Source organism: Vigna angularis, chromosome 8, assembly GCF_016808095.1.
Source record: "Vigna angularis cultivar LongXiaoDou No.4 chromosome 8, ASM1680809v1, whole genome shotgun sequence".
Taxonomy (NCBI): domain Eukaryota; kingdom Viridiplantae; phylum Streptophyta; class Magnoliopsida; order Fabales; family Fabaceae; genus Vigna; species Vigna angularis.
In genome coordinates this window covers 22,956,053-22,970,279 of record NC_068977.1, presented here as the reverse complement: position 1 = coordinate 22,970,279, position 14,227 = coordinate 22,956,053, and the positions used below count along the sequence as shown (strand labels likewise).

Sequence of the window (14,227 nt, the reverse complement as noted above, 5' to 3'; positions counted from 1 at the left end):
GAAATAATTAATTTGAACCAAAACTTAGTCATCTAGAATAACTTTAAGGTAGTTTTTCTTTGTTTAGAATACATTTGGATTAAATATAATTTTAGTCTTTATGTAAAATTGAATCTTGTCTTTGTGTAAAACATTAAATTACTTTTATCTTTAAAATTTACTAATGAATAAATTATATTCTTGTCACCCATTGACATTTGCTAATTGTCACAAACGACATTGCACATTAAAAGTTAATGTCATTTTATGTGTTGACACATGTGTTTTAAAAAGTATCATTTGTGTCTCTTTATGGTGTCTTAACTACAAGAAAATCATGTATTATCGATAGGTCAAAAGTTTGTCGGTAAATGATCGTTGATAAATTTTATCAACAAATCGTGAAATTCTTCAAAAATGAAAGACAACGAAATTGTCGATAAATATAAGTCGGTAGCTACCCAGTGATTCTGATGGTTGGTAAATGTCGTGGTTAGGTCTTCTTCCTCTTCCTCTTTTTTCTCTCTTTTTTCCTTGTCTTCTTTTTTCTTGTTTTCTTCCTCTTCTCCTCTCTTTCCTCCTCTACTCCTCGTTACATCTCCATTGTCGTCGCCTCTTCCTTTTTGTCCCCTCCATTTCTTCCTTTTTTCCTACCTCATCCTCCTTCAACTTCAGCCACCACCGTCATTGATTCATTGTCGTCCCATCTCTGCCACCTCACCAACTCCTTCTTCTTTTCCCGTTTTTCCTTCTTTTTTTCTCTTTCTCCTCTTCATTTTCTTCCTCCCATCTCTTTATTTTCTTTATCTCTCCTTCTTTTCACTCATCTCTCCCTAATATATGTTTTAGAAAGTATCATTTGTGTCTCCTTATGGTGTCTTAACTACAAGAAAACCATGTATTATCGACATGTCAAAAGTTTGTCGGTAAATGATCGTTGATAAATTTTATCAACAAATCGTGAAATTCTTCAATAATCAAAGACAACGAAATTGTCGATAAATATATGTCGGTAGCTACCAACTGATTCTGATGGTTGGTAAATGTCGTGGTTAGGTCTTCTTCCTCCTCCTCTTCTTTCTCTCTTTTTTCCTTCTCTTCTTCTTTTTTCTTGTCTTCTTCCTCTTCTCCTTCCTCTTCTCCTCTCTTTCCTCCTCTACTCCTCTTTACATCTCCATTGTCGTCGCCTTTTCCTTTTTGTCCCCTCCATTTCTTCCTCTTTTCCTACCTCATCCTCCTTCAACTTCAGCCACCACCGTCATTGATTCATTGTCGTCCCATCTCTGCCACCTCACCAAGTCCTTCTTCTTTTCCCGTTTTTCCTTCTTTTTTTCACTTTCTCCTCTTCATTTTCTTCCTCCCATCTCTTTATTTTCTTTATCTCTCCTTCTTTTCACTCATCTCTCCCTAATATATGTTTTAGAAAGTATCATTTGTGTCTCCTTATGGTGTCTTAACTACAAGAAAACCATGTATTATCGACATGTCAAAAGTTTGTCAGTAAATGATCGTTGATAAATTTTATCAACAAATCGTGAAATTCTTCAATAATCAAAGACAACGAAATTATCGATAAATATATGTCGGTAGCTACCAACTGATTCTGGTGGTTGGTAAATGTCGTGGTTAGGTCTTCTTCCTCCTCCTCTTCTTTCTCTCTTTTTTCCTTTTCTTCTTCTTTTTTCTTGTCTTCTTCCTCTTTTCCTTCCTCTTCTCCTCTCTTTCCTCCTCTACTCCTCGTTACATCTCCATTGTCGTCGCCTCTTCCTTTTTGTCCCCTCCATTTCTTCCTCTTTTCCTACCTCATCCTCCTTCAACTTCAGCCACCACCGTCATTGATTCATTGTCGTCCCATCTCTGCCACCTCACCAACTCCTTCTTCTTTTCCCGTTTTTCCTTTTTTTTTTCTCTTTCTCCTCTTCATTTTCTTCCTCCCGTCTCTTTATTTTCTTTATCTCTCCTTCTTTTCACTCATCTCTCCCTAATATATGTTTTAGAAAGTATCATTTGTGTCTCTTTATGGTGTCTTAACTACAAGAAAACCATGTATTATCGATAGGTCAAAAGTTTGTCGGTAAATGATCGTTGATAAATTTTATCAACAAATCGTGAAATTCTTCAATAATCAAAGACAACGAAATTGTCGATAAATATATGTCGGTAGCTACCGACTGATTCTGATGGTTGGTAAATGTCGTGGTTAGGTCTTCTTCCTCCTCCTCTTTCTCTCTTTTTTCCTTGTCTTCTTCTTTTTTCTTGTCTTCTTCCTCTTCTCCTTCCTCTTCTCCTCTCTTTCCTCCTCTACTCCTCGTTACATCTCCACTGTCGTCGCCTCTTCCTTTTTGTCCCCTCCATTTCTTCCTCTTTCCCTACCTCATCGTCCTTCAACTTCAGCCACCACCGTCATTGATTCATTGTCGTCCCATCTCTGCCACCTCACTAACTCCTTCTTTTCCCGTTTTTCCTTCTTTTTTTCTCTTTCTCCTCTTCATTTTCTTCCTCTCGTCTCTTTATTTTCTTTATCTATCCTTCTTTTCACTCATATCTCCCTAATATATTAAAAAAAGTCTTTAAACATGGTGGAAAGTTTATCGTTTACTTCATCGAGAAATTTATCGACAAAAAATTTCGTTAGTATAAGAGTTATATCACAAAACTTTCCAATAAAACTGACTATTGGATACATTACTAAAGAAAATATTTTTTGGTAATATAAATTCTAATTTATCGACGAACTTTACTAACATATATTTCCAATAAATTTGTTATCAACAAAAAAAATATTTATAAGTAATTTAAATTTTAAAATTCGTCAATTAAATATTACTGAATTTGGGTTTATTAACGAATTTATTAAGTTCTTGTAATGCTTTCCTTTTCCACCCTTTCAATTAACTCTTATACCTAGTCATTTGTAAGGAAGGATTTAATTAGGGTTGGACAAAGTTAACTTAAAATACTTAAACTATAGTTAATCCATACTTTTTTTAACTTAAAAATTTAATAATATTGTTAACTAAAAACTAATTAAACTAATTAATAATACAGTTTAAAAATACTGAACTATTTTACATTCAGTGCAGTTAACTATAGTTTAGGTTTATATCTGTGTTCCCAATCACGACTTCATTTGCTTTCTGCCTTACATCTTGTTCATCCCACTCATTCGCTGCTGCTGTTGAAGGTTGTCGTTGTTGAAGGCTGCCGCCGAGGTTACCGTTGTTGAAGGTTCGTTGCCGTCGAGGTTACCATTGCCGAAGGTTCGCCGTCGTCGAAGGCTCGCCGCTATCGAAGGCTTTGCCGCACTCTGCCGTCGCCGAACTATCGAAGGTTCTACCACCATCGTCGAAGATTCTGAGAACGGTTTTCCTTTAACTGGAAAAGATAAGCAAATTTGGAACCCTAAGGTACGAATGTTTTTCCTGTTGTTCAAACATTTTTTAAATGTATTCTTAGTTGTTCAAACATTTTGTTAGACATCTTGTAACGATTGCTTGTACGTGGAGAGATAATAAGGGTGTTCTTTTTTTCTTTCTTTAACTTCTTTCGAATACAATTTGCTCTAGTAAACTCATTTTTCTCTTCCAATGTCATATCTAGCATGCCAGCAATTTGTCCTTGAATTTTTTCGAAATCAGGATTTTCTATAATATTTGCTATGATCACTCTCTTGAACAACTTTTCTTTAGATTTCTTAGCAATTTCTTTAACTAAAAAGGTCTTACCCATACTAGAACGCCCATAAACTCCAATCATGTCTATTGTTGAGTCTTCCAATGCTTTCATAATCATCTCCAATGTTCTAGTTCTAGATGCAAGGCTCACATAACCATTGTTTGAAATAGCATAATCATGGGATGGGTATTCTTGATACGAAACTATGTGAAATTTCTTTTCCCAAAGTCCATCTTCTATGATTTTATCTACCATCTTTGTAGCTTTTCTACCAAGCTGATACCTCAAATGGAAGTTATTTGGAAGGAAACCAATTGAGCATATTTTCTTTTCATGACATTCATCATCAATATAACTTAGTGTCTTGGAAAAGGGCCAATTTTTGTTGAAAAACAGTGCCACAGTATTATGGTACTGTATTTGCATTTTATCCCAATTGTATTGTCAATGTCAACAACAGTACTAAGTTCAAAGTTCTCGCTAAAGTTTGATACCCTATGAATATAAAGAACAATCTTATAACCTTTATTCATTATTTTCCTTTTATCAAAACATATTGCATATCACATTCAATTTTTGTTAAAATGGGGGATAATCTGAATTAGTTTTTGTCCTCCGTTCTGTGTCTTGAAATTGAATTTAGTTTCTGAATTTGTATTCTGAATCTGGATTTCTTTTTATCTGTCTTTACTTTGTTTACAGGGAGAGAAACTTTTGGAAAGCATTGGTGGCATATTCTCCAGAATTTGAAAACCAATAATAATGGTGCAATAACTTGCCAACTGATTTAGTAAATATGTGTCTGTAGAGTAATTTTTGTGCTCAAGCATTGCCGTCATCTTTGCTTCCCCAGAAGCAGGTTTCTCACCTCAAACTCTTTTTTAAGCCACCCTTTTGATTTCTCTTCACAAAAAGATCCATGGCGTGTTAGAAACTCGTCAAAAAGTTAAAAAAAAAGTTAAAAAAAAAAGAAAAAAGCACGTTTAGAAACGCGAAAACTGTAACAATTATAGATTAACTTTGTGCTATTCTAATTCTACATGCAGTGTTTGGTTATGTACGAGATAGAAATGTGGATTGGATTCCTTGCTTTTTTATCCCGAAGCATGTGAATAATCACATTTATATTTGTTATTCCATGGTTAGCATTATGGTTGTGTCGGTCTTATTCCATCTTTATTGTTTTATCTGAAAGCATTTGTCTGTCCCTGTCCCCCACCCTTTTTCATCTGTGTGTGTAGGTTTTTCCCAAGCAAGTATAACAGAGAGATAAAGTGTTTGAAGATGGAGGTGGAGACTCTGTTGATGGAGATCATACAAAGCAGAAAATAATGTGTGGAGATCAGAAGAAGCAACTCTTATGGGAATGAAAACTCTTATGTTTAGCTTTAATTGAGAACTGTAATTGAAAACTGTTTTCAGTATCATTTAGCTTTAATTCTGAACTGTTTTCACAAAACAGTTTACTAAACTGTATTGTAGTTAACTAAACTAAAAAAAAGTTCAGTTCAGTTTTTTTGAACTATTTTTTAGTTCAGTTCAGTTTTTTTTGAACTATTTTATAGTTAATTGTAATGGGTTTATAGTACAGTGCAAATAGTGCAGTTTGCCCACCCCTAATTTTAATAGATCCATTTTGTGTTCTGAAACTTGAGGAAGAAGAGGATCTTGTGACTCAAGTATATATTTGCATGGGAATGCATCATTCATCAATGAATCAAGCACAAGTGGAGAAGAAGCAAACCTTCGCTCGCTTACTAACCAAATATAAAAAACTGGAAGTGTAGGTAATTCTTTCCAATTTCTTAATAGAGGACAATTTTTATGCTTTCAATGAAATGCGTGAAAAATCCCAAAGGCTATCTTTTGAAAACAATATGATAAAAGGAGAAAATAGATGGTTAAAAAATGAAGTTAAATAGGTAGAAGAGAATACAAACCTTAAAATGGTTTAGAAGGTTTGTATATGATTTGCAAATTATCTTATGGTTGTGGAACTTAATTAAAAGGGAAGTTTTTTGAATGTTAATCTTGTAAAAATCTGACAGAAGAAATTAAATATCTTGAAGAAGATATTGCAACTATAGGACCGTCGGTAAATTACGTTTTCCGAAGGATTTACTGAGGGTCTCTAGAGTAGTAACGTACCGAAGGATTTAGACCATCGGTAATGACAATTTTATTTACCGAAGGACTCTGCCCATTGGTAAGTGGGTCAACTATATGAAATAACAATTTGGGTTTTCCCTCTGCTAATTTCACTTCTTCAAGCCCTACTTTCTTTCTTCGAGCACTACTCCCTTTATTCGTTCCCGAACCACTTGAGTCCGCGAAAATCATTTCTCCTTTGCTCCCAATCAACATTGGTTTCCTTCTTCGGTTGGTGGTGGTGAGGTGACCGTCGGTAATTATCGAAGACAAAGGCCGTCGGTAATGGTTACCGATAAACAATTTAGCGACGAATATATGACCGTCGTTAAGTCATCGGTAATGTCCTATTACCGACAGATTTTGGTTGTTTCTGACAAACTAAGACCGTCGCTAAATCTCATCTTTTTTGTACCGTTGGAAAATATAACCTCAATGCCATTGTAGATTCTTAAAGAGATGTAAATGATAATTCTAGTCATGATTTTATTCATAATAGTTGGAAATATTTGTTGTTAGAAAAAAGCCAAGGGAGTGAGGGAGGGTTCGACAATGGTTGAATTAGTTTGATATTAAAAATTAAAACTTTAATATTTCTCTTAAAAATAAAAGTTTTATAAAATCTTTACTTTATTTTAACTTAACAATAGTAAAATAAATAATGTAGAAATAAGAGAATATTACATAGTTGTTTTACATTTAGTTGTTAATCAACCCAATTAGAGTGATTAACCAACCACTATAAAAAAATGTAAATTAAAATCACTAATGCAATAAGAAATTTAGAATATGAAAAAAAAAAGACATCACTTGAATAACCACAAAAGATGAAAGAACACCTCCTTTGAAGTCATAAGAAATGAACATTATCTTTGAATTACAAAAAAAAAATGAAGAAACATCTTCCTTGAAACCACAAAGATTGAATTACCCCCTTTGAATCACACAAATAATGAGTACACTTCTCTTGAATAACATAGAAGATGAACAAGCTTACAACCCCTAACAAACAATAACAACTTATCACTCAAGATTCGCACTTGATAAAATTTAAGCCACTCACAAAAACTATGTTTTTCCAAAACTTAACCATAGAAAAAATTTCTCTTCCAACTTCTATCTTTTTAATGATAGCCTATCACTTTATTTGTAGAACTCCATTTCAAAATTAGGTTAAAAAAATGAAAAGCAAGTTTTTAAAATATTTAGTATAATCAATTATTAAGTAGAAGAATTATTTGTCACCCTTTTCACTTTAATTGATTGTGAATTAATTAATTTGGAAAAAACAATTATGAATTGTTTTAATCGATTATCAAGATGTTAATGTTTATGATCATTGTAAATAATTATAATAACTATATTTTCAAAATTGAATGCATTGAAAATTCTTTGTAGAAATGAAGGGATAATACTATCTTGCACTAGTAAAAAATTGATCTATTACCACACACATTATGCATCGGTTAACCAGAAGCATAATATTGCGCGGTGGCATTTTTGAAATTATATCAACAATATAGGCCTCGGTTGCAACAGAACCGCGACCGTATATACTCTTAGGCTGCGGTTCTCTAAGGAACCGCGGCCTATAGTCCCTGCAAAATTCTGACATTCCCACCCAAGTCAGTATGAAATCAGACCCACAGGGAATAGGCCTCGGTTCTAGGGGGAACCGCGGTCTATAGTCCCTGCAAAATTCTGACATTCCCACCCAAGTCAGTCTGAAATCAGACCCACAGGGAATAGGCCTCGGTTCTAGGGTGAATCGTGATCTATTATCCCTACAAAATTCTGACATTCCCACTTAAGTCAGTCTAAAATAAATTTGGAATCAGATAGTCAGGGAATAGGCCTCGGTTCTGGGGGGAACCGCGGTCTATTGTCCTTGCAAAATTCTGACATTCCCACCTAAGTCAGTCTAAAATAATTTTGAAATCAGACAGTCAGGGAATAGGCCTCGGTTCTGGGGGAACCGTGATCTATTGTCCCTGCAATATTCTGAAATTCCCGCCAAAGCAGTCTTGAAATAAATTTTGAAGTCAGACCGTCAGGGAATAGACCGCGGTTCTGGGGGTAACTGCGACCTATTCCCTGTTCTGAACAAATTTTAAATATTTAAGACAATAGGCCTCGGTTAGGCGGGGAACCGCGACATAAAGGTTGAAAAAAATTTCAAAATTGTCATTTCAGAACAATTTTTAATTTTTTTTAAGAGAATGAGCCTCAGTTATGTTGGGAACCGAGGTCGTATCCCCTCTATTATCGCGGTTTTTTCCAATGAACCGCGGTAGTAACATTTGATTAGGTTAAAAAAAATATTACAGAGTGAACAATTTCGTCTTCCTCGAACAGTTCGTCCCCTCTAGCCATTTTCTCGACAACGACTTTCTTACCGCTGCGATCTTCTCGATTCTTTCTTCCACCACTGTTGCGCCGCTGCCGTCACTATAGAAGGACTTCCTTCTTCATTTTTCATCACCTACGTTTGTATCCGATCAAATTTGGCTTTGGTCGCCGGAGTTTTTTCGTTTTGTTTTTTGTTTTTGGGTTGGTTTGATACGTTTTTTTATTGATTCGGATTATCAAACTTACGTTTTGTTGTATTTTTTGTAGGTATTGTGTTTTTTCTTTTAAATTTGTTCCGTTCAGACAACGGGTTGTTCAATCGTCTTCATTATTGTGTGGTTTTTCATGCTCCCAAGTTCGTATTATTTTGTTTATTAATTTTCATTTTGTGCATTTTTAATTTTTGAATTGATAATTTGAATGCTTATTAATTGTTTGATTGTATGATTGTATTATTCTGTTTATTAATTTTCATTTTGTTAATTTTTTAATTTTTTATGTGTTGAATATGAATAATTATGTATGATTGAATGTTTGAATTGATAATTTGAATGTTAATTAATTGTTTGATTGTATACTTGAATTGATTGTATGATTGAATTGATTGTATGTTGAATATATTGTATAATTGTATGATTGTAATTTTGTAGAATATTTACCTATGGATCGAAATTGGATTAATTTACCACGCATTAGTGCTGAGTACGAAAGAGGGGTAGAGGAATTTATACAATTTGCACAACGTAATATGGGTAGAAGTGATGATGAAGTGAAGTTTAGATGTCCTTATTTGAACTGTTTGAATGCGAGAAAGTTGAACGCAACCCAAATTAGAGAACATCTTATCTGTCATGGTTTCCTAATATGCTATACAACATGGATATGGCATGGTGAAGAAATGCAATTTCTGACTAACTCCCAAACTGAAAATGTTATTGATTCCACCATGGAAGAAGATCGACTGGATGAAGACAAATTAGAGGACATGATCCGCGATGTTGGCGCAAAATTTTTTTGCCAAAGCTCATGTGTATGAGACGATGTCGACTGATGCGGAAACACCTTTGTATGTCAGTTCAACTAAGTTCACACGTTTGTCAGTGGTGTTAAGGCTCATGAATTTGAAGGCGACTAATGGATGGACTGATAAGAGTTTCACAGAATTGTTGACGTTGTTGAATGAAATGCTGCCAGATGGAAATACACTACCCACTCATAATTATGATGCGAAGAAAATTCTTTGTCCGATGGGTATGGAGTATAAAAGGATACATGCTTGTCCCAATGACTGCATTTTATATAGGAAAGAGTTTGAATTTTTGACAAAGTGTCCAAAATGTGGGTTATCACGATACAAGTCAAAAAACAATAGTGAAGATAATGTGGTCAGATACAAAAAAATGGATCTGCTTTGAAAGTTGTTTGGTACCTTCCAATTGTACCCAGACTTAAGTGTTTGTTTGCAAATCCAAAAGATGCTAAAAACCTTAGATGACATGCAAATGAGAGAAAAATTGACAGGTTGCTTCGTCATCCAGCTGATTCAAAGCAATGGAAAAATATTGATCAACAATTCCCCCAATTTGGTAAAGAGTGTAGAAATCTTAGGCTTGATTTAGCCACTGATGGAATGAACCCATTTGGTAATCTAAGTACCAATAATAGTTGTTGGCCAATTATATTGATAATTTACAACTTATCTCCTGCATTGTGCATGAAGAGGAAGTACATGATGTTGTTTATGATGATATCTGGTCCAAAGCAGCTTGGAAATGACATAGATGTTTATATAAGACCACTAGTTAAAGACTTGAAGTTGTTGTGGGTGGATGGGGTTGAAATGTTTGATGCATTCGCTTCTGAAACATTTGTGATGTGTGCAATGTTATTTTGCACCATTAATGACTTTCCACACTACAAAAAAAACCTTATTTAGAGGGGGTTATTTTGGGGAGGTTATAAAAAACCCCCTCAAATTAACATACTTTAAGATGTTTAATTTAAATTATCTAACTGACAATATTTGTGGGGGTTTTAATTCCTTTCAAGAGAGGTTTATAACCTCTTCAAATAAAAATATATTTTTATTCATCATTTTCTAATTCTTTTACATTTTTCCCTCTAAAAATTTTAGACTAAGTTTCATTTTAGCAATTCTAAAATTTTATTCCCTCCAGATCTAAAACCCATCTCTGCCTAAACCCATTATTTTTCTAAAAGATAATTTTCCTCTAAAAATCTTCTGACAATTTCTCCCTTCATTTCACCACATGAACCCTAGTTTCTCCCTTCATTCCATCCGCTCTCTCCCTCTTCTTTCATTTCTCCTTTAGATTGTCCAGTGTTTTCCTTTTTCTTTCAGATTCGTAGTCGGCGGACAGAGCTGCAACGATGGTTCTGCAGACCGGCAGACAGCAGAGCTCATAACGTCACGGTTGATAGGTACATCGTTCTACAACCCTTTGTGCTTTTTATTTGGTGCAACGTTTTAGTGGGATATCTTCTTCTCAGTCTCAATCATGTTTTTCATGAACGAGTAAATTCAGTTCTTGGTTAAGAGTAATCAGATTTTATTGGAAGGAAAGATAGGCATACCACTCTCATTATTAATTTCACTGTTTCAATACTTGTGTAAGTTAATTAATTATTTAATTAGTGCTAGTGTATATATGCTAGCACGAAATAGAAACAATTGTAATTTGAAAAGTTTTTTCACTTGTAGCCTGGATGTATGGATTGAAAGCAATTCAAGAATTTACATTGTTATGTTTCTTAAATTGGTTTTTCTTATGTGCTTTAATCGCATTTAATTAGCATTGAATAAATTGAATCCTGCCGTTATGTGATTCGAAAGATAAAGCGGATTGCAGCTTCGAAAGAAAAAGCGGATTGCACCTGTTAGGATGATAATGTGGATTGAATGCAATAACAGTTTGTGTTGGAAAAACAATTTTCTATTATGCAAAGTTGTTAATCTCCAAATTGTAAGTGTTCTTTATTCCTTAACTTGCAATTGAAAATTTCATAATATTGGATAACAGGGCAATTTCTTTTATGAAGTTGTGTTAGAGTTTGCAGCTGAGAACCAGTGGAAACATGCTCTTTTAAGCATTGTGTCGCATCTCACTTGAAGGTTCTTAAAAACACTCAAGATTGTTAATGGCAGCTGGTAGTTAAGGGAATAGTTAGAAACTCTAACATAGTTGGCAGTAATATTACTGGTATGTATATGTATTTATAGTCCAAGTAATTTTTAATTTTCAATTCACTTGTAATTGTTTTGTTGCCTCTTTGTGACATGTGAATCCTTAGAAGGACTATGTGAACAAGATCTTTATCATAAATAAAAATATTTTTTATTTGTGCAATAATGGAAACTTTTTAAGGGAAGACATATAATATGACAAAGATCACTTTCGCATCTAAGATTTCATTTCCAGCCCAAGTAAGCAATCAATTCCACCAGTTCAGTTGCATGATAAGATGTTTATGCACTGTAATATACTTCTCAAAGTTGATTATATGTTAGAAAGTCAATGCATATGTAGACACCAGTGGTGGATAACTATAGCAGTTAAAAAAATTGTAAATTGTCTGCAGTACTCAAAAATAACTATTAATTAGAAAGTCAATTATTGGGATTTTTAATAAGTTTAAATTTTTATAATGTTAGTGTAAAGTTAATAGTTAGTGGTCAATTATGGTCAATGGTCAATCATTATTAGTTTTAAATCTCTTGTACAACAATACATGTTGTGTCACATCATCAACATCTTCTAATAAGTGGGAACAAAAGTACATGAATTTAGAATCCCAAGTTCAAACCACCTTGGGTGCGTTGAAAGCATATATGATAATGAAGGAAGGAAAGATTTAGAATCCAAAATCTTATTTTAACTTGGCATGCTCCGGTTTTCTTTTGCAGGATATGAAGCGCCACTTTTAAATGGTCAATTTTCATGTCTGTTTTCTGTGTCCAGTTTGCTACATTTTATAGTAAATAATATGTAATGAGTTTCTCCAGTAATAATACTTGTCTTTGTTGTGAAGGAAACTTGCTGACAAAGTTGCAGCTGTTGGGTATTATGTGGTTGTTCCTGACCTCTTAGAGGGTGACCCCTTTAAGCCTGATGGTTCTCTCGATAACTTACCTATTTGGTTAAAAGATCATGGACCCGTGGTTAGTTCTTATTATTTTGAGACGGTTTTAATTTGTTGATTGTCTGAAATCAGAAATATAAAATGGTGACATTCTATAATACTTACCTGTTATATATATATATATATATATATATATATATATATATTAATAGGAGAAAGGTGCTGAAGGTTCAAAACCCGTAATTGAAGCCTTAAAAAGTAAAGGGTTTTCAGCAATCGCTGGTGTTGGTTTTTGTTGGGGTGGTGAGTACTAATTGTTTTCTGTGCATCTCCTCCTTCCTTTTAAGAGAAACTAAGTTCGTAATTGAGCTCATAGAATCCACTAAATCTATTCTCTCTCTCTCAGCTAAGGTCGTGGTTGAACTTGCCAAATCCAGACTGATCCAAACAGCAGTGCTGTTGCATCCATCATTTGTCTCTGTGGATGACTTCAAGGGTATGGATTTTCAATGTTTAGATTTTTTTTTCTCCTTAATATATTCTTTCCCTGTAACTGCAATTGTATAATTAACTATTAAGAGTTGCCTTTGTTATTTATAATACTTTCTTTCCTTTATCTTTCTTTTCTTTTAATTTTTGGAAATACTAAAGTTACATTGACCTCTACTGTTATATTATCATAACATAGTCATATACATTTACTGCATGTTTGGTATTGTTTTCATGAAAAAACATTTTGTAAACCTGCAGAAAGAATATTTTGAGCAGAAAGCTATTTCAATTGACAGAAAGAATATTCTGCAGAAAGCTATTTCTCAGTAAAACCAGAGTGTGCTATTTAATTGTAATTGTAACTGGCTAACTAAAAACTTTGTCTGAAAGATGAGGAATACCTGCAATGACAATGAATTGTTTTAAAAGCCTGCTTTATGTTTACTTTTCACAAACTGGTGATTGATCATTTTTATGTAGAAAAGATTAATTATAAATTGGTCTAACATGCAGTTGTTGATACTCCAATTGCTATACTTGGAGCCGAGAGTGACAAATATTGTCCTCCAGAGCTTGTGAAAGAATTTATATTATTTCAGTAAGCTCGTGATGCAAATGAGCCAGACTCTCCTTTGGGAACAAGACAATCATCTGATGGAAGTAACCTTTAGGAAGTTTATGATATTGTTTTAGGATAAAACTATACTTAGTTTATTATGAATTGGGTAACATTTCTTTCTTTGTAACTATTTCTACAATAGGATTACATTGGCTTCTAGCCTATCCTTCTGTAACATACAATTGTTTCTCAATTTATTTTTCTAAATTCCTTCCTACTCAGGGGTTTAAGTTCTATGGTATCAATTTTTTATTCAGAGGAATCATATTTGTTTGGTATTTAATAATTTAAAAAAAAAATTTACTTAATTTTGAAATTAAAAAAAAAAGAAGAAAAGAAAGAAATTGGTGAAAATAGGTAGTTATTATATATTTTAATAATCATTAAACAAAAAACGATATTATATATTTTAATAATCATCAAATAAAAAAATTGACAAAAAATATAGAAAACTTTTGTGATCAAATAGTTGAAAATAAAGGAGGTTAAAACCCTCAAATATTTATTTTCAGTAATAGAGGAGGTTTTTACCCTCCGCAGAAAAACCTCCGCAAATTGAACGCGATACCAGGGGTCGCAAAAAACCCCCGCAGATAGTTTGTGGCGACTTAAACTGCGGCGGTTTGAAAAACCCCCGAAATTTATTTTGCGGAGGGTGAAAACCCCCACAAATCGAAAAAAAAACCTCCTCTAAATAACCTTTTTTTTGTAGTGCCAGCTTATGGTAATTTGTCATGATACAGTGTCAAGGGTCATAAAGCATGTCCTATATCTGAAGAAAACACTGCAGCTCATTAATTGAAACACGGAAGAAAGACGGTGTATCTGCGTCATCGGAGATTTCTAAAATTAATCATCCATATC

General features: G+C 33.7%; 1 protein-coding gene across 1 annotated transcript; it reads left to right on the top strand.

Moving 5' to 3' along the window:
• The first annotated feature begins 12,070 nt into the window (after window positions 1–12,070).
• On the top strand, window positions 12,071–13,581 carry LOC128193564 (endo-1,3;1,4-beta-D-glucanase-like). Its single transcript, XM_052867305.1, has 5 exons — window positions 12,071–12,112; window positions 12,202–12,331; window positions 12,465–12,555; window positions 12,659–12,748; window positions 13,258–13,581. Coding segments are annotated over exons 1-5 (402 nt in total). The 5' UTR covers window positions 12,071–12,110; the 3' UTR covers window positions 13,347–13,581.
• The last annotated feature ends 646 nt before the right edge of the window (window positions 13,582–14,227 follow it).

Coding starts and splice junctions, on each gene's coding strand:
- LOC128193564 (XM_052867305.1), top strand. Junction 12,332..12,464: donor TAAAAGATCATGGACCCGTG/GTTAGTTCTTAT, acceptor ATATATTAATAG/GAGAAAGGTGCTGAAGGTTC. Junction 12,749..13,257: donor CTCTGTGGATGACTTCAAGG/GTATGGATTTTC, acceptor TCTAACATGCAG/TTGTTGATACTCCAATTGCT.